A 25,180-nucleotide genomic window follows, 5' to 3' on the forward strand; every position below is an offset into this window, starting at 1 on the left:
TTTGTAGTTACTTTACTAGAATTTCTACCTAGGGAATTCGTGAGAAAGATTTGTGGTTAATTAATCGAACTACTCTATGGTGTTTGGAATTCAAATTATTAAAACTTACAAAAATAAAAAATGATTTTCTTATGATCCTTAGATTCTACAAATTACAACAACTTAACCTGATTGTAAAGAAAATACAACAACAAAGGAAATTCTACTTATGACTTAGAAAAGATTTTAAATTAACTACATAGAGTTGAAAACATATTACAAGCTTAACTTAACTAAACCAAAAACTAAAAACATGGAAACTTTCTACTCCAGACTAAAACTACCTAATGGAAAGTTGTTTCTTGCTAATGAAACCTTCTTTTTATAGCAAGAGAGTGCTTTCATTTTTTTTTACATCCACGTGAATTCTAACATTCAGCTGCATCATAAATGAGAAATTAAACCTTGATTTTTTTTCATGCCACCACATCATTTGCCAACCAATTAAGATCGACTTTGTTGCCAAAGCTTAATCATTTTCCACCTAATCAAGCCCAAAAGCTTAATTTGCATTCACCTAATCAAAACTTTGTTGCCAAAATCAACCAAAACTTTGTGCCATTCAAATATGACTTTGTGTGCCAAAATTATGCACAAAAGTCTTTCCTAGTTTTTAATGCAATTTTTTTTTTTAATTAAGCTGAGGTTAGGCAAACCTCCACCTGTATTGATTTAACCTTTTCTTACATAAATTTGTCCTCTAGCATCATCATTTACAATACTCTGCAGCATATTATCTAATGGAAGGACAAATTGGAAAGAAATATTACAATTACCCTGATGTAAAGAAGCTAAAAAATATGCCGCTCTATTTACTTCTCTATACACATGTGAGAATGATATATAGGTAAACTTTTCTTTTTTCAACTCGATGGCTTCAAGAATATCCAGACATTACCATGGTGGCTTCTCCAGGTTGTTGATGGCCTTCACTGCCCTTAAGGAATCAAATTCCATCTTCACTTCCTTATATCCCTCTGTAAGGCATCTTTGTAGACATACATCAATGGTTTTTTGTTCTTGAAAGAGCACTGAGTGCATACCTCCACTTCCACTAAAACAACCTAAAACTCGACCATCTTTATTCCTTATCATACCGCCATGACCTGGTCCATTGTTACTCAACGCACCATCAGTATTTGCTTTAACTCGCTTTCCAAGGGGTGGCTTCCAGGAGTATTCAGTAAACCTTGGGGTCTTCAGTAAACTTGACTTGTGATGAAGCTTAACGTGTGAGTTTGATCACCAGATTATGTGGGTCCGCATAGTGGGTCCCTCATGCTTCGACCAGTGGCGGATCTAAAAGTTGACTTTTTACAAAGTCCCGTTTATGTGTAGAGCTCGTCGCACTGATCGTTCTGATAGTTTGTTTTTCACCATTGGAGTCTAGGTTTAAAAGATATGGGCTTCTGGAGTTTTATGTTTTTCGGCACGTTCATCTTGTTCTGACTTGAATTTGTCTTTTTGCTTCCCTGGGATTCACGTGGGCTAAATTGGAAACTTCATGTAGACACCCTATTCCGTGCTTAAATACTGGTTTTTATCCTCATTTTCACGTTGATTGCTCAAACCTGCAGAAGCACGAAAATACGATTATTTTATAATTATTAAACACATAATTAACCAAAATATTATATCTCTACGGAGTTTTATATTACAGTTTTGGGAGCTTATCAATAACCATTACCTTGATAACCACCTCTGGACTGATTATTTCTTCCTTGACCTCTGAAATTATTGTCATTGCCTATGTAGTTGTTGTTTCCTCTATAATTTCCTCTAAAGGCTCCTCTGTTATACTGCGAAAATTTTGTTTTGTGTTGTTGTTGAAAAAGCATGTGTAACTGAGTTTTGAGTGATTATATTCATTTCGTCAATAGAAAGTTCTTCGCTTAACAATAATCCATGAAGTTCACATGTGCTTTTGATATAGCAACAAACCTTTTCTCCAAATTCATCCATAAAGCACTTGATGTTGGCATTCCAACAACATATGATTGATAACAATTATGGTGATAATGTAGCATTTATCCATACAAGAAGAATCTGATCTCTTTTGACCCATTCAGTGAAAGTAGGATTAACTTGTGTTGTAACAACTCCATTTCTATCAATTACAAATTTACTAGGACATGGCTCATTTCCATTATATTTATTATTCCAACCAAATTAAAAGTAAGCAAAACAGGCATGAAAACATATCTCTATTGCATATAATTTTTGTGTGTGAGTTTAATTGTAACAAAGTTAGAGATATTCTAAATCATATAAGATGGATTCATAACATGACTCACTGAATTAGAAGATTCTGCTATTGTTAAAGTTGAAAGATTAGGTACTCCTTGATTTTGATTGTTGAGAATAGCTACTCCTTGATTTTGATTGTTGAAGTGATGTCTTTGATTGTGATTATTGGTTGTTGTTTGATTTGTTTGCGCCATGTTAAAAAGTAATTGATATTGAAAACTTGATCAAAGTGAAGTAAATGATCGATTTAATTGATTGAATTCAAGAAATTTGATAAAGATTGATGAATCAACCGAAGAAATTAAAGAAAATTGATCGATTTAATTGATTTGAGAAACTAGGTTTAGGATCGATTATATGTTGTTGAGCAAAAAAGCTCTAATATCATGAAAATAAATTACAAAGACTCAAAACAGAAAAACTTTATTGAATGAATTTTTTGTTTATAGAAGAGTTCTATTTATACTACTCGAGAAAACATTTACAGAAATACTGAGCTGGCAAATTCTGTTATTCCAAACTCTCTTTGACTTTCACTGACTCTCTATGATTGACTTCTGTCTCTCGCTAGATGCAAAGAAGAACAATCTATACTCTCTATGGAAAAACATGTAGATGCACCAATCCAATATATCCACGGTACTAGTTACATCGCAACACTGCAATGAACTCATTGCATGGCCATCAGTTAATCTGAAGCATAGTACAAAATATCCTGATATATCGCGATATTTGTCGATATCTATCCAGATTTAAGAGAAAGATATATAAATATCCCAATATGTTTAGAGATATATACGACTACAAATATCGGTGATATTTCAACGATATTTTTGATATTTGTGATATTTGGAGATATTTGGCGATATTTTGTATATGTAACAATTTTATTTAATATTTACCATTATATTTCAAATAAATATAAATAATACATCATGATATATTAAGAAATATCTACAATATTCACGATATTTGTTGATATTTTGGATATATTCATGATATTTGCATGTGAAACAATGTCAAATATCCCCAAAGAGAGAGATATATCTACGATACATATCCATAAATCAGGGATTGATAAATACCCATATCCTGATATTTTGTACTATGATCTGAAGTACACTCTCGAAAACAACAACAACAATATTACTTTAATAGCATATATCCAGTCCTACGCCAATAGTTATTTAAACCAGAAGTTATAATAGCCACCACTAATATTAGCAACGAAATAACAAGAGCCAATATATATTTTTCTCCCTTGAACGCTTCACTTGGACCCAAGCTGCTGCTTCTCTTGTTCTCTGTGTATTCTGCATCGTACCACGGATGCAAGATAGTCTGATACGCTGGATCAAACAAATCCTCCACTCCGTGAATGATTATGTGCTCGTCCTTGTATATGTCCCATTGTTTGATTTTGACATTGTTAATAGACACGATTCCCTCACGCCTAAGTGTAGAGACCACAAGGGGATGAACATGAAGGAGGGTATCAATCTTGGAACCAAGAGGGAGTGATGACTCGAAATCTTCCCTCTCTAACTTCATTGGTGCGACGTGGTAATCAAGAAGCGTCAAAGGGGGTTGTGGGTATTTCAATGAGAAGAATGATTTATCCTGTGGAGCGAATATGGTGACTATTGTCGTGTTTTTGTTGTTCAAGGCAGAGGACACAAGCGTGGTCAGGGTCATCTCTAGAGTGAGAGACATCGCGCTATAACCAGCATTTGAGATGGCTTTCACAATCTTCTCCACCTTGGCATGATCGCCTGTTGCTCCTTCAGTAGGCAAAGTTGTGAAAATTGAGAGGAGAAGGAACAGGAAGAAAGAGAACTGAAATCTGCTTGAAGCCATTGACAGGAACTCTTCTAGGAACGTTGAACAGTTTGTCCAACGCAAAGTTTGTAATAGATGTTTCAGCACTGAAATCTCATTCTATGCATCGATATATATATAGGACACAAAATTGCTACTTCGAATACTAGACAAACATGAAGTCACGAGGAAACGTGTTTCCTAGTTAGAATTTAATTTGGATTTCTAACCCTGCTAATCAAGTAACACTGCAATAGTATAACAAATCAAAATCTATGCTACCGCGAAAGTTTACTGGAACCACAAGTCCAACATGGCCCGTCTTAGTTGCTCCAAATTGGTAGCCTTTCTCTAATTTTAAAGACTGACTAATTCATATCACTTTAGGGATATAATTTGCTATGCTCAATTCAAACTTTTGGTAGAATTTTCGGTAAACGTCACTGAATTAATACTACTTTCTGCTAATGCGTGTCAAACCTATCTCCCATTCTCACCTTCGTTGTAAGAATTGCCTGATCATCCAAAGCGCAAATAAATAACCAGAGGCACAGACCACTCACTTACATCAAGTGATAAATAAATTTAAGACACACCGAAACAGTCTTTTGCGCACACACAATTCAGCTTCTAGTATGCACCCCTGTTGAACAAAATAAACAAATAAAAATGAGAAATGAAATACTAGTTATGTACAAACTAGGGAATATGTATCAGAATCTTGTGATGAAGTGTGAGATCGATTCTTTGCAACCATAAAACATTTCTTGAGATTTTTTGTTTAAACTGTTAGTTTCCGATGCTCCTGTCTCCAAGCTCCAGCTCTGAACATAAGGCGGTCAGCGGTATTCAGACTCTTTACATTCTATCAACTAAAAAAATTGCTCTTTACTCTCTTTTCCGGTTTTTACTGTGCTAACTGACTCTCTTTACTTTCCTTTTATCTTTCGAATGCTTTGAAATATAAAAAGGACACGTGGTATGATCATCTTGGACCAGAGAGTTCCATTGCATGAACATCCAATGAATGGTCATCATCATCATCCATCATCATGACAAACATGTTGGTATCATCACAATCATCATGTTTAGTGGGATTAGTCGTGACTTTCGTTGTAGTAGCACTCGCAGTGAGGCTGCAGTTCTTGATATCAGAGGTTTTACGTTGGCACTGTTGAGAGGCCTCCCACTTGTCAACAAGGCCATCTCCTTCAAGCATTCGAACCACTTCAGACATCTTTGGCCTGTGAGCTGGGAGGTATTGAGTGCAGAGGACTGCAACTTGAACAATCTCTGCGACCTCTATCCGGTCATAATTGGTCCCAAGGTCCTTGTCCACCAACACCTCTACCTTCTTCTCTTGCTGTATTTTTTTCACCTGCCACGCAATGGAAGGTTCCTCAAACAGTGTCGTCGAAAATGCATATTAAGATCAACAATTTTCTAAAAATTAAATACCAAAAAAGTAAGGAGAACACTACTTCTTAAGTTTTTTTCTTTAAGAGTTTAAAGGTAAAACAAATACCAGTAGTACTTAACTGTTAAACCCCTATTTATTGTGGCCTTCAAACATTAGGACGAGTAGGCACTTAGAATTACTTGAGAGATCGACAGTACAGGAAAACTTGATTTCAATATCATCAGACTCAAGCTGATAAAGACCTATGGGCTATGGCTATTGCATAACTGTTGAAAGGTGCATAACTGCTGATATATCATACTCCCACAAGCACTCCTCTTCTATCTTTTCAAGTTAAAATTGATTAAACTCGTACTTCATATCAACTGCTACATATTTGTGGTCTCAAATGTACGAGACTTATTATTGGTTAGAATTACGTAGGAAATCATCAGTCAGTGCCAACTTCTTCCAATGTCATCAGACTCAAACTAATGGCTATCACAGATGTCCAAAGAATGCAAAACTATTGATAAATCATACTCGTGCAACCATCCCACTGTAATAGAAACCTAGGAACCAGTCATCCTGCTTCAATAATAACAGCATTTTAGATTACATTTCCATGTATTTAGTTATTTATTTCTTAGGTGTCTTTATTGTTTAAATGAAAACAATCAATATTCAACATACTCAAATGACCAATGCCAATGTGCATACATAATGATAGTGGTGCATAATTTCTCCTAAAGTCGCTGATCCTATGATTTCGATGCTAATCATTGTCACAATAAGCTTCAGTGTAAAGATATTAGTAACAAAACTTTGAGCAGGATTACCTGAAAAGAAGTAGACTAATATACTGATACTTTAATCACTGAGCATATGAACATCATAAATGATAAATCAACAATTTGATTTGCCACTGGCAGGTAGAAAGAGGATATACTTGAGCAAACAAGTAGGATCTACCCCATTGCTTGAACTTTTATACTAAAGTACTTCATAAATTTGCTAAACTACTTTTGAAACTAATTAATGTGGACCTAGTACTCGTGACAACAATATTTTTGAATAAAGCCAGTTAATTTTCCCTGGACTGGGACTTCCAGGAGGCTGCAAACAGCCCATAACTGAAGGGACTAGAACTAGGAATTAGTTACTTTTACAGGCAAAATTTACTCAAACATTACTTACCCACTCAATCATGGCTCCTTTCTGATGAACTGCTTTACCAAACTCAAGAGCTCTCATGCCAGTAAGCAGCTCCAACAAAAGAATGCCGAAGCCAAAAACATCAGTCTTCTCAGATGACTGGCCAGTAGAAAGATATTCTGGTGCAATGTGTCCGACAGTGCCACGTACTGCAGTGGTGACATGGGAGTCGGCATGGTCAAGCAGCTTAGCAAGGCCAAAATCGCCGACTACAGCTTCGCAGTAGTTGTCAAGGAGCACATTAGCTGCTTTTACGTCTCTATGAATTATCTTTGGGTCACATTGTTCATGGAGATAAACTAGACCTCTTGCTGCACCAATTGCTATTCTCTTTCTTGTATTCCAGTCCAGTACTGGTTTTTCTGTGGCAGGAAACATGAAGCTTGGTAAAATGATCAAAATATTTAGGAAATCCAAATCACACATAAACTAAAAATTATAGAAAAAAAAAACATGCAAATTTGTTAAAACAGTAAAAGGAACAAAAGCCTTTTGCTATCCACAAAAGTACAAAAAATCACAAAATTAATTAAATAAAGCATACTTCTTTTCTGTAGTAGCTTACAATACTAATTACTGGGGGATTAACTGAACCAAAATCCTATGACATGTCAACATCTTTCTCAGGCCCACTCCTTCATGTATACTTGGTCAACCCCATAAGCCTATGCAAGACTTACCACATAGGCCAACTAAATTCGAAGTCTTTAAATTCAAACTATATATCTTATTTTTCCATTTTTGCACCATTTTGTTCATGTTGATAATCAATCATAAAAGAGAGGACCAAGGCAATGAGCGACCAAACCCCAGTGGATACGGGGCAGTGCGTGGGTCCATCTAATTTTCAGGTTTTTTAAAATATACCATTCAAGAATCGAACCCAGATTTCTCATAATTATCATTTGAATTATTAAAATTTGATCACATTGTGATAATTCCAGTATTAATTAATTTAATCTTTAAAGATCAACCAGTTAAAGTTTTGTGACGTAAATCCATCTAATATGTAGCAGTTACTTGATCATCCCATCTTCCGTCTGAAACTACAGACCAAACTACAGAGCAAAACATGCAATTGGTGTTGATTTTAAGCCATTGACATAGATAACTAGTCACAACTTAAATGTTTGATCTTCCCCAACCATTTGATCTAAAAGACCAAAACATACTATTGATGTGTTTATCAGGAAGTTGCCCAATGGGCATCAAGATTGTACTCTTATTCTGCCATTCACCAACTCATAATGACCAAACTCAGACTCCATCTGAAGTTCTGAACATTGGGTCCCAAATTATGCAGACAAACATACCAACCCTCTAAAAACTTTGCAGAACATACATAAAAGATAGCCTACGTCAATCCTATGTGACTAATTAATATTACCACAAGTACACTGTTATAATAACCAAGGCATCACAGACTCACAGTAAAAAGAGTCAGGAATAATAGCAGAATAAAACAAGGTCCTCTGTAAGACCAAGTATCAAACTGATCGTGATCAAGGAATTTTGTCCCAAAAATATCCTCTTCTTTACACGGTGAATAAACCCTCAGCTTGGTTACACACTATAGTACAAATGTACAATACACTTATACATGTACAGAGCCCTAGACACCCTACACAAATTAGCATGCCTAAATATTCAAAATATAACTGAACAATGTTTTTAATATCACCTATCAAAAGTTCATTGATATCTGCTTCTTAGAAAAAAGCATGGGGTAATTTGGTATTTTGGTCATTATATACCAAAAAGGTCCTTGTCAAAAGCAACTTGGACCTGGCAGTTAAAGAGATACTAGAGCAAGACCAGCAAAAGAAGTCACGCGTGGTGTGTGGGGTTGTGATGGTGACACTAAAGACAGTATGTGCAGCAGCAAGCACCAGAAGCTGCAGCATCAGCGTACAAGAACAGTCAGAAAAAAACAAGAAAATGGTGCGAGTGTGCTGTACCTCTAAGTCTGGAAGCAACGCTACCATTTGACATGTAAGGATAAATAAGCAGCCTTTCATTATTGGTAGCGCAGAATCCAAGCAACCTCAGTAAATTTCTGTGAACTGCTAAACTTATCATTTCAACTTCTGTTTTGAATTGGACTTCACCTGTGAGTCCACTAACATCTTTCAATCTTTTCACTGCAACGATTGTTCCATCTCCTAATCTTCCTTTGTATACATTACCAAATCCTCCTTGGCCTAATATGTGCTTTGGGTTGAAATTCTCTGTAGCTGATTGTAGCTCTCTTAGTGTAAATTGATTCAAGTTACCCAAGTTAATCAACCCCTCTTCTTGCTTATCTGCCAATAACCCAATGTTGAAACACGTAGACATTTTAGCCAATTGGGGGTTAAAATAGAGATTACAAATTATAGGGGTACTTATATTTCAAAGAAACTACTTACCACTAATGTTTAAGACCGTTGGGTTCTTTGAATTTTTTCTCCACCAAATGAAAAGTCCCAATATGAGAAGTATGAAAGTTGTAGCACTGAGACTAACCCCAAGTGCAATAGCTAATTTTTGGGATTTGGGTTTTCCTGAAATAAAAAAACAAAGTCATATTCACTAGCTCAAATAGTGAAATGAGATTAGGACTAGTTGAGAAACATACTCTGAGATGAGTCAAGAGTGAATGAAAGAGGAATAGGACTAGTTGAGCCAGAGCAACCTTCAATAGTCCTACTTGTACATATTAAAGAGTTCCCAACAACACTACATACAATAACAATACAAGTGACAATAACATGTTAGACAGAAATGAACATATTAATGGAGATTGAAGTCTAGTAGTTGCAGAAATAAACTTAATTACTTGAATGTTCTGGCGGGAAACTTGGGCACAGGTCCACTAAGATTATTAAATGACAAATCTCTGCATTTTGAAACACAAGAAGACAACCTCCCCATTAGTCAATTTTGATTGTAACATTTCACTTCTTCATTAATGAACATTCAAACAACAATGACACTCACAAGAAAGCAAGCTGTGGGATTTTTGCTAAAGACACTGGAAATACACCAGTAAAGCTGTTGTTATTTAGTCTCCTACATAACAACAAAAACAGTCAGAAAATGAGTCAAGGCCTAAAACCCAAAGACCAAACAAGGGTTTAAGAGAAAGAGAGAGAAACTAGTACTTAGTACTTACATGTATTGAAGTGTGTTAAGCTGACCAAGTTTGTCTGGAATAACTCCACAAAATCTATTATTAGAGAGATCCAAGGTCTGAAGCTTTGGAAGATTTCCAAGCTCTGGTGGAAGCAGTCCTGATATGTTATTATTCTGCAATAACCTGCAAAGTTAAATAAATAAATAAGACATGTGCATATGAGATTGTTCATTAAAATGGTCTAAATCTTTTTAAGGATTACTTACACTTGTCTAAGATTTGTTAAATTCCCAATTCTCCCAGATAATGTTCCTGATAGATTTTGACTTGGAGCTCCCCTGCAATTAGTCCAAACACTCTTAAAAAAATGAAGAAAATGGAGCAAATAAAGAAGAGAAGAGAACAAAACTTACAGGCCTATAACAAGATTTTCTGAAGAACAAGTGACCATAGCCCAACTACAAGGGTCAACAGAATCTTCATCCCAGTTGTTAAGAACACCATGAGGGTCATTCAGAGCTCTTCTTACACTTATCAATGCTTCAACTAAAACAAAAACATTAGTAGCAGAAGAAAAACAGAACAATGAAGAGAGAAAACTATATATATACCTTCTGGATTTCTAGGTTCATAACAAGAAGAAAGTGACAAAGAGGAGAGGAGGGTGTAGAGAAAAAAGAGAATGAAAGCCATTGAAGTTGTGGAAAAGGAGTAATGAACATGTTTTGTGAAGAACACTTGTAAACCTTCTCTGCTCTCCTGTCTCAACAAAGAAAGAGAAAAGAGAGAGAGAGAGAATCAGAGAGATGATCCTGAGTGTCAGGTAAAGCACAGAAACTGAGAGAGACTGGAGTAGTACTGTTTTGTTACTGCCAAAAGAACTGATGCCATTGGAAAGAAGGAATACAGGGATAAAAATGGAATATTATAAGTGACACTTTTTCTGTTTTTCCTTCCATTTAATATGTCGAGAGAAGAAAATTAATGGATAGTTTAACCTTTAGTATTCTTATGACGAAATTACCCTTTTGGTCATGGGAAAGATATGGAATAGAAGGTACATAAAATTTGTTATGTTGGTTTTATATTTAACTTTTTAGCTAAGTAAATCAAAAGAGTTTACATGCAAGAAAAGTTTAACCAAGAAACTGCAATTTAACGTGACATATCAAACTCGATCAAAAAAACTCTAAAGAGAGTATTATTTTTCCAGCGGAACTGTGTCCAGTTTTCCATATTTTTTAGAGTTGTGATAAGGAGAGATTATTCTCTCTAAATTTTGGAGAGATTAAGGCAAATAGCCGTTGGATGGAGAAATTTCTTCTCGAGATTGAGATTGTTGCATGGCCCACAACTGACAAACCACACCAAACAGTATGATCATGTCATCCAATGGCCGATATGAAGTGCGCACTAAATTTAGAGAGAATAATATCTCCTTATTATTTGCCTATTTTTTAATCCACTGTTATCAATAGTCTCAAACAGTGATGAAGAAGGCGAATTTCAATGTTTCCTCTTCTCAGTGCATATCTTATGCAAAGGGTAGATAGATAGCTCTCAATACTTACAACAAAGAACAAAACAATCTCTATTATGATTAATATATAATTTCAATAAATAAAAATTAGTTCTCCCAAAACCCGAACAAGCCTTTTATATAGACAATCTAAAATACATGCGAAAAAAAAATAAAAATACTAGACTCTTGTTTTGCGACACTCACAAAGCCCAAAATCTACCAAAAGAAAATAGCATCTTGTAATTAAAAACTATAGGGGCATCCGCCCTACAATTGTACATGAAATAGTGGCGTACACCCTTCCTCTGCACACATCCAGCACTGACATGACCTATACTGCATCATTCCCTCCTGTTTGGGATAAATTCAACCTTTAATTTGGAACGTCATCACCGGAAGAATCATCATCATGGAAAGGAAGAAAGTGCTTCATATTGAAGACATCTAAAGTGCGGATATGGTTTGGCAACTGTAACTTGTAGGCTTTAGAATTGATCTTCCGAATCACTTCAAAAGGATCAATCTTATGAGGACCCAACTTATTGTAATCACTAGCAGGAACACGATCCTTAGTAAGGACAGCCCACACAAAATCACCTACTTCAAAGTTAATAACCCGACGGTGTTTATCAGCTGCCAATTTATACTTGGAAGTAGAAGCAACTAAATGTTGTTGCACAATGTGCTAGATGTCATGAATATGTGTAATAAACTCATCCGTTTTCCTTTGAACATGAGTTAAATTAGGAACATGAGAAAGCTCAATAGGAGAACAAGGATTAAATCTATACACAATCTGAAAGGGGCTATAACCTAAACTGTGGTTCGCAGAACAATTAAAAGCGAATTCAGCCTAAAACAATTCTTGATCCTATTTATTCACATTAGTACCAATCAAACTACGAAGGAGATTTCCCAAATAAAGGTTCACAACTTCAGTCTGCCCATCTGTTTGAGGATGATAGGCACTACTGAAATGAAGCGGAGCATGGACTAGTTTCCATAAACTCCTCCAACAATGGCTCAAAAACTTAGTATCTTTGTCAGACACAATAGATTCAGGAAGACCAAGAAGCCGATAGACATCTCGAAACAAAAGCTGAACCACATTCACAACATCGGTTGTCTTTTTACAAGCAATAAAATGATCCATTTTGGAAAATCTGTCAACCACCACAAACATGGAATATATACCTTGTTGAGTGCAAGGCAATCCCACCACAAAATCCATATTGATATCAGCCCAAGGGCGAGTACGTAGGGACAGACAAAGGTATATACAAACCAGTGTTAGTCGGGTGACCCTTTATACACCTAACAGATACGACAACGATCCACAAACCTATGCACATCTTTAGTCATACTTGGCCAGAAATAAGAATCATAAATAAGCTTATGGGACTTATCATGTCCAAACTGTCCATTTGCATGGATTTCCTAAATAATTTTCAAGCAAAGCCTACAATCTAGAACACATAAACGCCGACCCTTAAACAAAAAACCATCATGCAAAAGATAATTCGAACGCTCACTAGCTTGCATAGCAGCCAATATAGGCGAAAAGAAAGGGTTGTCAACTAGAAGCTCGCGGAAACTATCAAAACCCACCACTTGCATCCTCATAGTAACCAACAAAGAAACACGTACGCCTACTGAGTGTATCGGCAACCTAATTCTGAGCACCAAATGTATGTTTAAGAACAAAAGTAAAATCCTGCAGATAACTAGACTAACGAAGTTGTGGAGCACTAACTTTATCCTGATTACCAATATATTTAAAAAGCTTCATGATTCGTATACAAAACAAATTCATTATGAATCAAGTAGTAAAGCCAATGTTTAAGCGTCTGAAAGATAGCATAGAATTCCATATCATAAGCACTATAGTTTTGTCAAGCACCTGTCAACTTCTCGCTAAAATAAGCCACAGGCCTGCCATTCTGAGACAGAACCACCCCAATGCCAACCTTAGAAGTGTTAGTATGCACCTCAAAAGGGACCGAAAAGTCTGGTAACGCAAGGATAAGAGCGGTAATAAGTTTCTACTTGACCAACTCAAAACTTGCCTTAGCAACGTCAGTCCCGCATACAAGCAGTAATTGGTGTTGTAACGGTGTTGAAATTAGGAATGAATCGCGTATAAAATGAAGCAAACCCATGGAAGCTTCGACAATCACGCAAACTTGCATGGCGAGGCCACCGTTTAATAACATCCACTTTCTCTTCATCCTTCGATATACCATCCTTAGAAATAACATAACCCAAGAAAAGAACCCGGTCAACACATAAAGAACATTTCTGAGGTGCGGCATATAACTGTGCCTGTGTAAAATAGTAAATACATCGTGCAACTGCTGTAAGTGTGTTTCCAAATCCTTACTTTAAATCAGAATATCATCAAAGTAAACAACAACACAAGTTCCAATGAAAGACTTTAACACTTGATTCATCACTCACATGAAAGTGCTAGGCGCATTGAAAAGCCCAAATGGCATAACCAACCATTCAAAACATCCCCTCATGAGTCTTGAACGTTGTTTTCCACTCATCACCAATCCGTATCCGTATTTGATGGTAACCACTCTTCAAATCCAGCTTAGTGAACAACATTGTGTCGTGTAACTGATCTAACAAGTCATCTAGTCGAGGTATTGGAAAACGGTATTTGATAGTAATTTTATTAATGATGCGATTGTCCACACACATTCGCCAAGTGCCATCCTAATTCTTTGGTGTTAAAAGAGCTGGAACCGCGCAAAGGCTAAGACTTTCTCCGATATGCCCCTTGGCCAGTAATTCCGCCACCTGTCGCTTGAGTTCCTCATGTTCTTTTGAACTCATGTGATAATGAGGGCGATTGTGCAGACTAGAACCAGGGATGAAATCACTACAATAGAAAGGCTCATTTGCAGTGTCATACCCCGTCACTAAATGTGTGAAAAAGCGTCGCAATTGATCAATTACAACGCCAAACTAGACGTCACAAAGGCGTTGCAAAAAAGTGCGTCACAAAAGCTCAATTGTGACGCGCCAAGTGGCGTTGCAAAAACTTAAAAGCTTTTGCAACACCCCATTAGCATTGGTACTACATTTTTCCGTGGCTACTTCTATTTTCAAAAATAAATAAATCTCCAAACTATTTCAAACTATTTGCCACGCATGGCGGCGTAACAACTTGGATTTTCCAACACTGTGACCATCGCAAAAGGTGTGCTTATAGCTATGCCGATTAGTGTTGCAAAAGATCGAGCTATTAGCTACAACTTTAGCGTTGCAAAAGATTGAGCTTTAGCACGCCCTTTTTGTTGTTGCAAAAGCTAAAATTTTAGCAGCTACCTACTGTGCGCTAGTTCTTGAAATTTTAGTAAATAAATCGTCCTCCCTTTCTCGCCACAACTTTTGCATAGCAAATAGTGTAGTGATTCCTTTTAAGTTTTGGACTCTTGCCAAATACAATATATGTTGACAACAATAACAGTCATATATATAAACAATTCACAATAATCATATCAAAACAAATTTTATTAATAAAAAATCATCCATTAACCATTACAAAAGTAATTCAAGCATATCCACAAAGTTCTTTTCCAATACATCGGCTCGATAATCTACACAACGATCCAGTTAATTTAAACAAATTTCTCAAAACTTGATTTTAGCAAAATATACAAACGCCCAAAGTCTGCCGATTTGAACAGCAACCCAAGTTCTCTTCATAAATCTACCAATATCCAATCAACAAACTCTGGTACAACGAATTAAAAAAAGACATAAGTAAACTTATATATCCAAGAAAACAAAGCTAAAATGCATTTAAGTAAGCAATGCATGTCAAAATCAGGTAAGCACCATTACATTTGCAAAGATCAGGAAAACTTGGAACAAAGACAAAAAAAGTCAGCATAAGATTTAATGTTGAGAAAACTTATAAATAATTATAATTAAGAACCTAAAACATATTGCAATGGGGAGAATCTCTGGTGATATAGGAATTAGCAAGAAGCTCCTCTGTTGCATAATACAACCACGACACAATGAGATCAAAATTACAATGCCTACAATTAAAAATATATGATCGAGAAATCATTGGGGATATCTTTTTGCTTTTGACGGTAGTAATAACTTAGCGGAATGCACACAAACAACTATAATCTAGCCAAGCATTAGATTTAAGAATAGTTGCACATTATGGCTGCTAATTCAGACAACTAACAAAAAATTAGTCACTCAGTACAATACATAATACAAAGTATGAAGTAAATTTTCAAAGCTTACCTAGCAAGAAAAAAGGAACTAGATTTCCAAACCAAGATATGTCCCACAGTAGTTATCACTTGTGCTCTTCTCCAACTTGTTTACAACAAAAACATTTTGACTTCCAAATTAAAGAAATAACCTTATCCATGACTACAAATGCTAAGCACATAAATCTGCCATGGTCCAAGTATTTCACTCATTTATCCAAAATCTACAAAAACCAAGTACATAAAGCATAATTAACAAATTTCTTAGTTAAACCTAGGTCATCTCATTTGGAAAATTCATATATGACATACCAACTTTCTGCACTCATCAAAAAATTTCAACTACTTTTTACAGGGATTAATATTTTTTTTCCCTTCACTAATAGGTTTTCTGTGGTCTCTCCTCAGATTTCATAAATAGTTCCTTCACTCCTAGTCCGAACAATGTATCATGATATGTAAACCAATTAACTCCAAATATCCTTCCTCCGAGGCATGGCGGAAAAGTGATTAAGGGGGTCAACCTAGTTTTCAAAGACACCTATAAACCCCAATTTGGAGCACTGTAGACTTGTACTCCAATATATTCTCATAGTTTGCAATTTAAACCTTAATCATTTCCTTGAAAAACTTTTAGTCTCATACCAATCCCATTTAAAAAAAAAAACTTTAACAAATATAAATATCATAACATGTTATAAGAGAAACAAGAAAATTATTACAAGTTGATAAGACGATTTTTTAGAGCTTTGCATTCTTCAATAACTTCGTCCTCATCTAGAAGCTCTTCCAAAGTGAATTCTTCCTTATCCAAAATTGCCTCCAATTATAAAATGGATATGATAACAAAGAATAAAAAAATAAAGCTTCAACTTGTTACATAACAATCAATACATCAAGAAACATTAATTTATGTCTACAAGATTGTAACATAAACACCAGCTAACTAGAAATGGGTTTCTATTTCATTCAAAGTGAAAAAGAGATAGTAATTACATGGAAAGCCTATTTTGCGAAAAATCAAGAAAAGCGATAACAATTGTTGGTTACAACTATTAATTACAATTTGTGTATGAAGAATTCAATTCGAATAATAAATATTCAATTAGTTAGAATAAACCAAACAAACGAGTAAAAGAATAGAATATTACAGGTGAGGCAGTGAGGGAGGACGTGTGCCAAAACATCTTGGAAAGGTAAAATGAGCAACATCACCTTCAAATCTCTCTCTCTCTGAGTGAATAAACCTTCAAATTTTTTTTGACCGTGCCGGAGGAGAGGAGGAAGAAGATTTTTTTTTGGTATGAATATGAGTTGGTGGCAGTAAAGAAAATAAGAGGGTGGGAGGGGTTTTCCAATTTTTAGGGTTGGAATCCAATAATTAGAAAGGCTCATGAAAAATTTGGTTGAATTATAACATCCCTCCCCAATAAAAGACCATCAGTTCCTTGTCGTAAAGAGATAAAAACTTTATTTATTATTTTACCAAAATAATTAATCACGCCTATTGGTCACACAAAAGGCATGACAATAAATAAGTTTAACTAAGGCTGATGCAGACAGAACACAAAACTATTAGGGATGCCTACATGCGTCACAATAGATATCTTTTACCAACAAATTTTGAGCGCTGCAAAAGAGTGTGTTGCAACTGAACCTTTCTGTTGTAATGAATCGATGTGATGTTGGATGTCACGTAGAGTGGGTAATCCCTTGGGTAAATCGATAGGGAAAATATCTTGGAAAATCGATCAGCCAACACACCCTTAACACGTTTAGGGACATCACTCACAAAGCCACTTGACTGACCCAAGAGCAAAAACACTACACCCGAAGCAGCCATCTCTACTTCAAAGTTATGCCTAGACAACAATGCAGACGAGTCACTACTCACAACACTCGATTTGGTCACAACCTCCTTACTCGGCATCAACACAATCTTAACTGACTCAACCAAGAAGCTATATGTATTAAGGCGGCCATCATGCACTGCACTCCTATCAAACTGCCAAGGTCTACCCAACAGTAAATGAAATGCATCCATTGGAACCACATCACACCAAACCTTGCCCTTATCCACCAATTAAAAACTAACTAGGCAATGTTTAGATACAATAATTACCTCAGTACTCTTACTCAACCAGGACAGAGTGTACGGCTTGGGATGTTTTTTAGTCGGTAACTTCAACTTCTTGAAAGCATCCTCAGAAATTACGTTCTCACAGCTTCCAGAATCAATGACAAGCAGATAGACTTTCCCACCAATTGTGTAGCTAGAATGGAAGATGTTATTGTGTAACCATCCATCACCACTCTCCTCTTTTGGAGCAAATAAAACAGACCCGACGAACCACCAACAACTTACCCTGATCACCATGAACAATCTCCTATGTTGGCTCATCATCACCCACATCAAATAAATAGAGGGTTGTCAAAATTGTGAAGTTGTTCCTCAGTCTGTTCGTCAGCATCCACAAACAAACTCCTCTTTTTACAAGCTGAAGCAATTAATGTCCCCCTTTTCCCCACAGCTGAAACATGTTGTCTCTTTAAACTGCTAACTTCCACCTTGCATAGTTGTGAGTCTGTTAGGAGTTAAGGCAATAGAACATGTCGTGATAGCAGGAGAACTTCCTCCCCCTCCTATTAAATTGTTTCTCAAGAAATAACGCTCGTTGATGCGCTTCTGACACCATCCATGGATCAAATAAGTTCAACATGTCTTGAAATTTTTGACTCAAGCCTCCAATATAATGATGGACAAGTTGTTCGTCCCCCTCCATCAAGGCAGCCCCAACCACCAATTGATTAAACTCTTGTGTGTAATCGTCAATAGACCTAGAGCCTTGGTGAAGACTCTGAAGGCGATTATACAAATCACGCTTATAGTTATAAGGCAAAAAAGCCGCACACATGTGCTTCTTTAATTTATCCCAAGATTCAATGTGTTTCTTACCTTGACTGTTTCTAGTAGCTTTCACCTGTTGGTACCATACAGAAGCCCTTCATCTAAATCTAGTTACCACTAAGGGTACCTGTTTGTGATCAGGCACCTCTTTAAACTCCAAAATCTCCTCTACAACACAAATTCAATCAATAAGTTCATCCGACTGGAGGTTACCTTGAAACTCTAGAATTTCAACTTTGATACCATACTCCTAACGCCTAGAATCATGAAATTGTCTACCATCATGAACTTCTAGTCATTCCGAAGGAACAAAAGGATTAATATCCTCATCACTACTGTCTTCTTCTACTGAGCCTGGAGAAGGAGAACGACGGCGACGCTCTGGCTGTTGTTGGATAGCTGCGAATTCGGCGGCAAGCGCATTAACCTGCCATTGGAGATCGGCCACACAATCTCACTCAAATACATCTTATAAGGGATCCATTCGTTGAACTCTACCATAACCTACTGCTCCACGTCTTCCACGAGGCATGATGTCAGAAAAGTTTATGGCTCTGATGCTAGATTATGCAAAGCGTAGATGGATAGCTCTCAATGCTCACAACAAATAACAGAACAATCTCTATTATGATTAATAATTTCAATAAATAAAAACTAGTTCTCCCAAAACCCTAATAAGCATTTATATAGGCAGCGTAAAATACATGCGAAATAAGAAAGACAAGGTTCTTGCTTTGCAACACTCACAAAGCTTAAAATCTACCAAAAGAAAATAACAACTGGTAATTAGGGACGCCCGCCTTACAATTGTACATGAAATAAAGGCACACGCCTCTTCTTCTGCACACGTTCAACACTGGCATGACCTATACTGCATCAATATCTCTAGCGGGAATGCTTTGTGGCAATACTTGACATCATAAAATTTTAGTATCTCATCAATAAATTTTAGTATCTCATCAATAGGGGGACTTGTTAAGTTGTAAATTTTTTATCAAGACCTTAAAACCTTTGAATTTTGAGTCAAGGAGTCAAAGGGAAAAGAGTTTTTGTAACTTGTAAGTTATAACAGCTAGAATATGCTGATATGCATAAAATGATTTCGAATAATATTTTGGCTATTTTTGGAAGAGTTCGTCTACCACGAGGATATTCCTATAGGGATGCCAGCCGAGACCGTTGGATCCGAGATTTAACAGTCCGAAAATAAAAAACAAACCCATATTCTCTCTCTTTCTTTTTGTTTTTGATTTTCGGACCGTTAGATCTCGGATCCAACGGTCTCGAAACACTCATCCCTATAGGGATATCCTCGTGGTAGCCCAGATAAGGAAAGAAACAACTTTGACGGATACTTTTGAAAATAAGAAGCATATTAATAAATCCATCATACAAAACACTTTTTTCAGTTAGATTATGGACATTATTATCGAAAAAAAACAAAAGTTAGATTATGGACATTATGAGTAACTCCAAAGTCCAAACTAATGAGTATGCCATGGATGTAAATATGTAATCTGATTCAGTTCTTGCATCAACTGCAGGGGGGACCTTAATTAAAGACAGAATGATATCTATTCCAAGTGTACCAGGCCAAGTTTGACCCACCATCTGATTGGTCTGGACCACAACAATGGGCCGGTCGACTGAGGTGGGATCATGACTCATGAGGCCACGAGGGTCAACAGTTGACCGTAAGTCAGCAACTTTAATCTAAATCTGAAGATTTAACTTGTGATCTGATTTCTGAACACTGGCGTGGCAATTGGAACCATAGGTTGAAGCAATGATTATTAAGATAAGCTCCATTAACGTCAAAAGAAGATTTGTTCTTCTAATGAATCTTTTCCTTCTTAAACCAACAATGAATGAAAAAGCTGTGATTACACTTTTTTTTTATCGATTCTCTTCTTTGAAAAGAACCATAATCCCATTTTTCAATTCCGTTATAGCTTATTTATTATATTTAAAATGCTTTTCTGACCCAAAGTAATTATTTACAGGAAGTTGCTTGGTGCCACGTCATCTAACAGTAGTTGGGACTTGGGAGTTGGTACCAGGGTGAGGTGACTTTGTGAAACTCACCACTAATCCATCCCAAATTCCCTATACAAAGTTACAAACTACAAAGTAGTTGCCAAGTTGGTGATTACGTGAGCTGAGCCAGTAACTTTGAACTCAATTGGGTGTGTCCGAGTAACTGAGTTTTTCCTGTGGTCAAACCTATGAATCTTCAAAGGGAATACATTAGAAATTTAGAAGGGACCTACATTAGAATTCAAAAATGTAAATGAAACTTAGAAAATTTTACCAAAAAAAAAAAACTGAAAAATCAAACGAGAGAGATAAATTCTACGTACATACCAACACATATAAACAGTTGCATTAGCGACGCCTACGCAAATATGACATTATGATGCAGCTTGCCAGCGCCTCATTATTTGAAGGGTCTTGTCTCATTGTGTGATCACTGATCAGTTCATCAGTTACCACTTGAAATTTCGAGGACAATTGAGGTAACATATGTGGGCCATAATGACAGCTTCAAGATCAAAAGAAAGAAACATGTAATTTCTAAAGTTAAAAAGTAAAGTTGTATGAAAAAAAGAAAAAGTTAGGAAACAAAGTTGGGAGGGAACACGAGGAAGGGTTCTCATTTCTCAATACACCCAACTCCCTCTTGTATCCATAAGTTCAATTATAGGGATTCGTGTGTTTCCAACACTACAAAATCTTTGTTGGGGTCTGTTTATTCTCTCAGATCATCTATGCCTTCATCGATTCTTCCACGGCTGTTTTGGGTTAAAAAGAAAAAGATGTAAAGAAGAAAAGCAAATGCATGAAGGAATGAATGAATGCAAAAGCAAAAGGTGAAAGCACCCGTGCTAGCTCCATGCACTCTCTCTTTCTCAATATTTAAAGTTTAAAAGATATTCCTTTTATGGGTTGTAAAGTTTCTTCAGCACCTCCATTCCCACTTCTTTAATCTGAAAACTAATTAAAAGAGTTCTTATCTATTGTAATTAATGTTGATCTTATATTGAGTTATGTATCTAGAGGTGTGCTTTTCCATTTTTACCGTACCATCGTGTTATGGCCTAAAATCTGTCGCTTTTGGATCCTCACTTTTCCTTCTTTCCTTTTGCTCCTTTTTTTTTATGAGTCGTGATAAGGAGAGATCATTCTCTCTAAATTTTGGAGAGATCACGGTAAATAGCCGTTGGATGGAGAATTTTTCTCGAGATCGAAATTGTTGCATGGCCTACAACTGACAAACCACACCAAACTGTATGATTATATCATCCAACGACCGATATGAAGTGCGCACTAAATTTAGAGAGAATGATCTCTCTTTATCATTTGCCTTTTTTTTTTTTTTTTTTTTTTTTTTATCATAGCCTCCCTTTTATCTTCATTTGTCCATCCATCTATATTTCTTGTCATTTTACTTTTAGATTTTCTCTACGTGATCTTTTTCCCATGGAATCTCGTCTCTTTGTTCATTGGGCCTTATTTTATATTCATTAATCAAGGACCCTGATCAGCTTGGAGGCCCAATGCCCTAGTCATCTACCTCGGACCTATATATAGGCCTCATTGCTCTAAATAAGGCCGTAACACATCGGATCGCATTAAATTAGTTTATGCTCTATGATTTGTGCATTTGACACTTGGATACGCATAACACATCCCTACAATTGCTTATGAGCATTTTGATTAAGTTAATGTAGCATACTTATCTCGTAATATGGTACTTTTTCTAATTTGAGAAGAATTAGTTTAATTGCTAGTGGAAGAACATATTTTGAAAATGTCATCCGTAAGGCTCACTGACACACGAGAAACATTAATTCATTAAGCAGGTGGAAATGAGTTTGGATAACTTATAATAATTCAAGGATCTCGTTAGAGTAATATAAGATAAAGTTTTAAACCGTTCAAACTGACGGCACCAAACCGAATTATATGAGTTGGGGTTGGTTATCTATCATTAATCGGTTTGGCGATGTTTAACAAAATAGAAAACATACGGTCTGACAAAGTGGAAACAATTTAAAATTAAAAGTACTAGAAAATTTTATAAAGGATATTAATATTGAATTAATTGTTTAGATACTACATTCTCTTATATAGACTAGTCTATTACTAATTTGAAAATATAAACAATACTAAAAAGAACTAATAGCTAAATTAAAACTATAACCATAGTTGTTAAAACTAATACTAATCATAATTAGTAATAACGTTATTGTCCTACATCAGTCCCCCGTTCTTGAAAAGAACTCGACTTCGAGTTCACCTCACGTAAAGAAACATATTTATCTCCACGACAAGGAAATATATTCTGGACATTAAATGTATGAGAAATATGCAAGTCTTCATATAGGTCGACAACATAAGCATTGTCACTTATCTTCTTGAGAATCCGTAGGGGACCAATTTTCTATCTTTTGAGCTTGTTGTAAGTACAAACTGAAAAACACTCTCTATGAAAAAAAACCATAACCATGTCACCTTCTTCAAAAGTCTTAAGATGCCTATGCTTGTCTGCATCTGTTTTGTACCTAACATTAGAAGACTCGATATTCTTTTTCACATCTTCATGCAGCTTTTGTACATTATCAATCAACTCATCTGCATCAACATGTGAATCGAGAAAAAAAGGCAAAACAACAAGATCCAATGTATGGTTAGGCAAACGAGAGTACACAATCTCAAAATGAGACTTGCATGTAGATCGATTCTTTGAAGAATTATATGCAAACTCAACTTGGGAAAGAGCAAAATCCCACTGTATGGGTTTATCACCTATAATGCAACGAATAAGATTACCAAGAGTACGGTTAACTATTTTGGTTTGGCCATCAGTCTGTGGGTGAGTAGTACTACTAAACTTCAAAGAAGTATTAAGATGTTTCCACAATGTTAGCAAAAAATGACTAAGGAACTTGGAATCGCGATCAGAAATAATGGACTCAGGAACGCCATGCAAGCGAACAATCACTCGAAAGAACAAGTTGGCAATATTAACAACATCCATTGTCATTTTGCAAGGAATAAAGTGTGCCATTTTGGAGTATCAATCCACAACAACTAAAACAAAATCATTATCTCGTTGTGTACGAGAAAGTCTTAGAACAAAGTCCATAGATAATTCAACCCAGAGTCCAAAAGGAATGGGAAGAGGCACGTGTATACAATCCAGTATTGTCTCTGTCCTTTGAATTGTTGGCATATGAAAAAACGTCGGACAAAATCAGCAACATCTCGCTTCAAAGAAGGCAAAAAATAACGCTCTTCAACTAATACAATGGTTTTATTATGACCAAGATGACTACCAAGGCCTCCACCATGAAGTTCCTTAATAACAAAATCTCGTAAAGAACCTTGAGGAATGCAAAGACGATTTCCGTTGAAAAGAAAACCATCATGTAGGAAATCGTCTTTGAAAAGAAAACACTTATACCACATATCTGCAAAATTTGGATCATCATGATAAAAATCTTTCAAATAATCAAAAGCAACGATCTCACTACGAACAACCACCAATAAGGAATTACATCTGTTGAAAGCATTTGAAACCTCATTTTGAATACCAGATTTATGTTTCAGGATGTAATTAAATGGTTCCAAATATTCAACCCAACAAGCATGTAATCGGCTTTGATGCTTGTTACTCTTGATAAAACGTAAAACTTGATGATCAAAATAGAGAACAGACTCACAGTGAATCAAATAATGTTTCCAATATTTCAAAGCTTGTACAACTACATAGAATTCCTGCTCATAATTAGACCACTTTTGGCGAGCTTCACAGAGTTTCTCACTAAAATAAGCAACTGGTCTACCTTCTTGAGACAAAACAACACCAATGCCAACAATGAAGGCATCACAATAATTAACCAGAAATAATTTTTCAAAAGATGGCAAATCGAGAACAGGAGCTGAAGTTAATTTTTTTTTTTTTTCAACAAAGCAAAACTTTGCTTAACCTCATCATCAGACCAAACAAACTTATTTTCCTTCAAGTAATCAGTCAAGGGAGCAGCAATAACACTAAAATTCCGAATGAACCGACGATATAAAGTAGTAAGGACATGAAAACTACGCACATCATGAGCAGATTTAGGAGTAGGCTACTCACGATCGAATAACATTAACTTTCTCATCATCCACATGAGTTCCATCAACGGATACAACATATAACCTAAGAAAGTGGTCTTGGAAGAAATTAATTAAATGACACTTGTTTCTTATAGTTAATAAACAACTGACTCTAGCTTAGAGCATTGAACACCTCCTATAGACGAAAAAGATGCTCGTCTTCAGAACAACTAAAGACCAGAATGTCATCAAAGTAGACAACAACAAACTTCTCAATAAATGGCTGCAAAAGTTTATTCATTAAGCTAATAAAAATGCAAGACACATTGGAAAGTTCAAATGGCATAACAAGCCACTCAAATAATCCATCATTCATTTTGAAGGTTGTTTTCCATTCATCACCAATTCTAATTCTAATATGATGATATCCACTTTTCAAATCAAGTTTGGTAAAGATAACTGAACCCGCTAACATGTCAAACATACCCCATCGAGATGAGGAATGGGAAAACAATACCTGACTATAATTTGATTGATTGCTCAGTGAAGATTTAGATAGTGGTGGTAA

General features: G+C 35.9%; 1 protein-coding gene across 2 annotated transcripts; it reads right to left on the minus strand.

Annotated features, from left to right (window-relative positions):
* Nucleotides 1-4,667: 4,667 nt before the first annotated feature.
* Nucleotides 4,668-10,725, minus strand: LOC147508523 (protein CLAVATA3 INSENSITIVE RECEPTOR KINASE 3-like). Of its 2 annotated transcripts, none has more exons than XM_086601005.1 (11): nt 10,445-10,725; nt 10,247-10,379; nt 10,100-10,171; nt 9,873-10,016; nt 9,698-9,769; nt 9,537-9,596; nt 9,336-9,436; nt 9,127-9,261; nt 8,677-9,021; nt 6,701-7,080; nt 4,668-5,482 (listed from the first exon to the last, which is right to left on the minus strand). In XM_086601005.1, exons 1-11 carry the CDS (start codon nt 10,524-10,526, stop codon nt 5,090-5,092), a joined length of 1,917 nt encoding a protein of 638 aa, XP_086457131.1. In that variant the 5' UTR covers nt 10,527-10,725; the 3' UTR covers nt 4,668-5,089. The 2 variants fall into 2 exon arrangements, with proteins under 2 accessions (XP_086457131.1, XP_086457130.1); XM_086601004.1 differs by having other exon boundaries at nt 9,537-9,623; nt 10,445-10,665.
* Nucleotides 10,726-25,180: the final 14,455 nt, after the last annotated feature.

Source organism: Coptis chinensis, chromosome 3 (assembly GCF_015680905.1).
Source record: "Coptis chinensis isolate HL-2020 chromosome 3, ASM1568090v1, whole genome shotgun sequence".
Lineage (NCBI taxonomy): Eukaryota > Viridiplantae > Streptophyta > Magnoliopsida > Ranunculales > Ranunculaceae > Coptis > Coptis chinensis.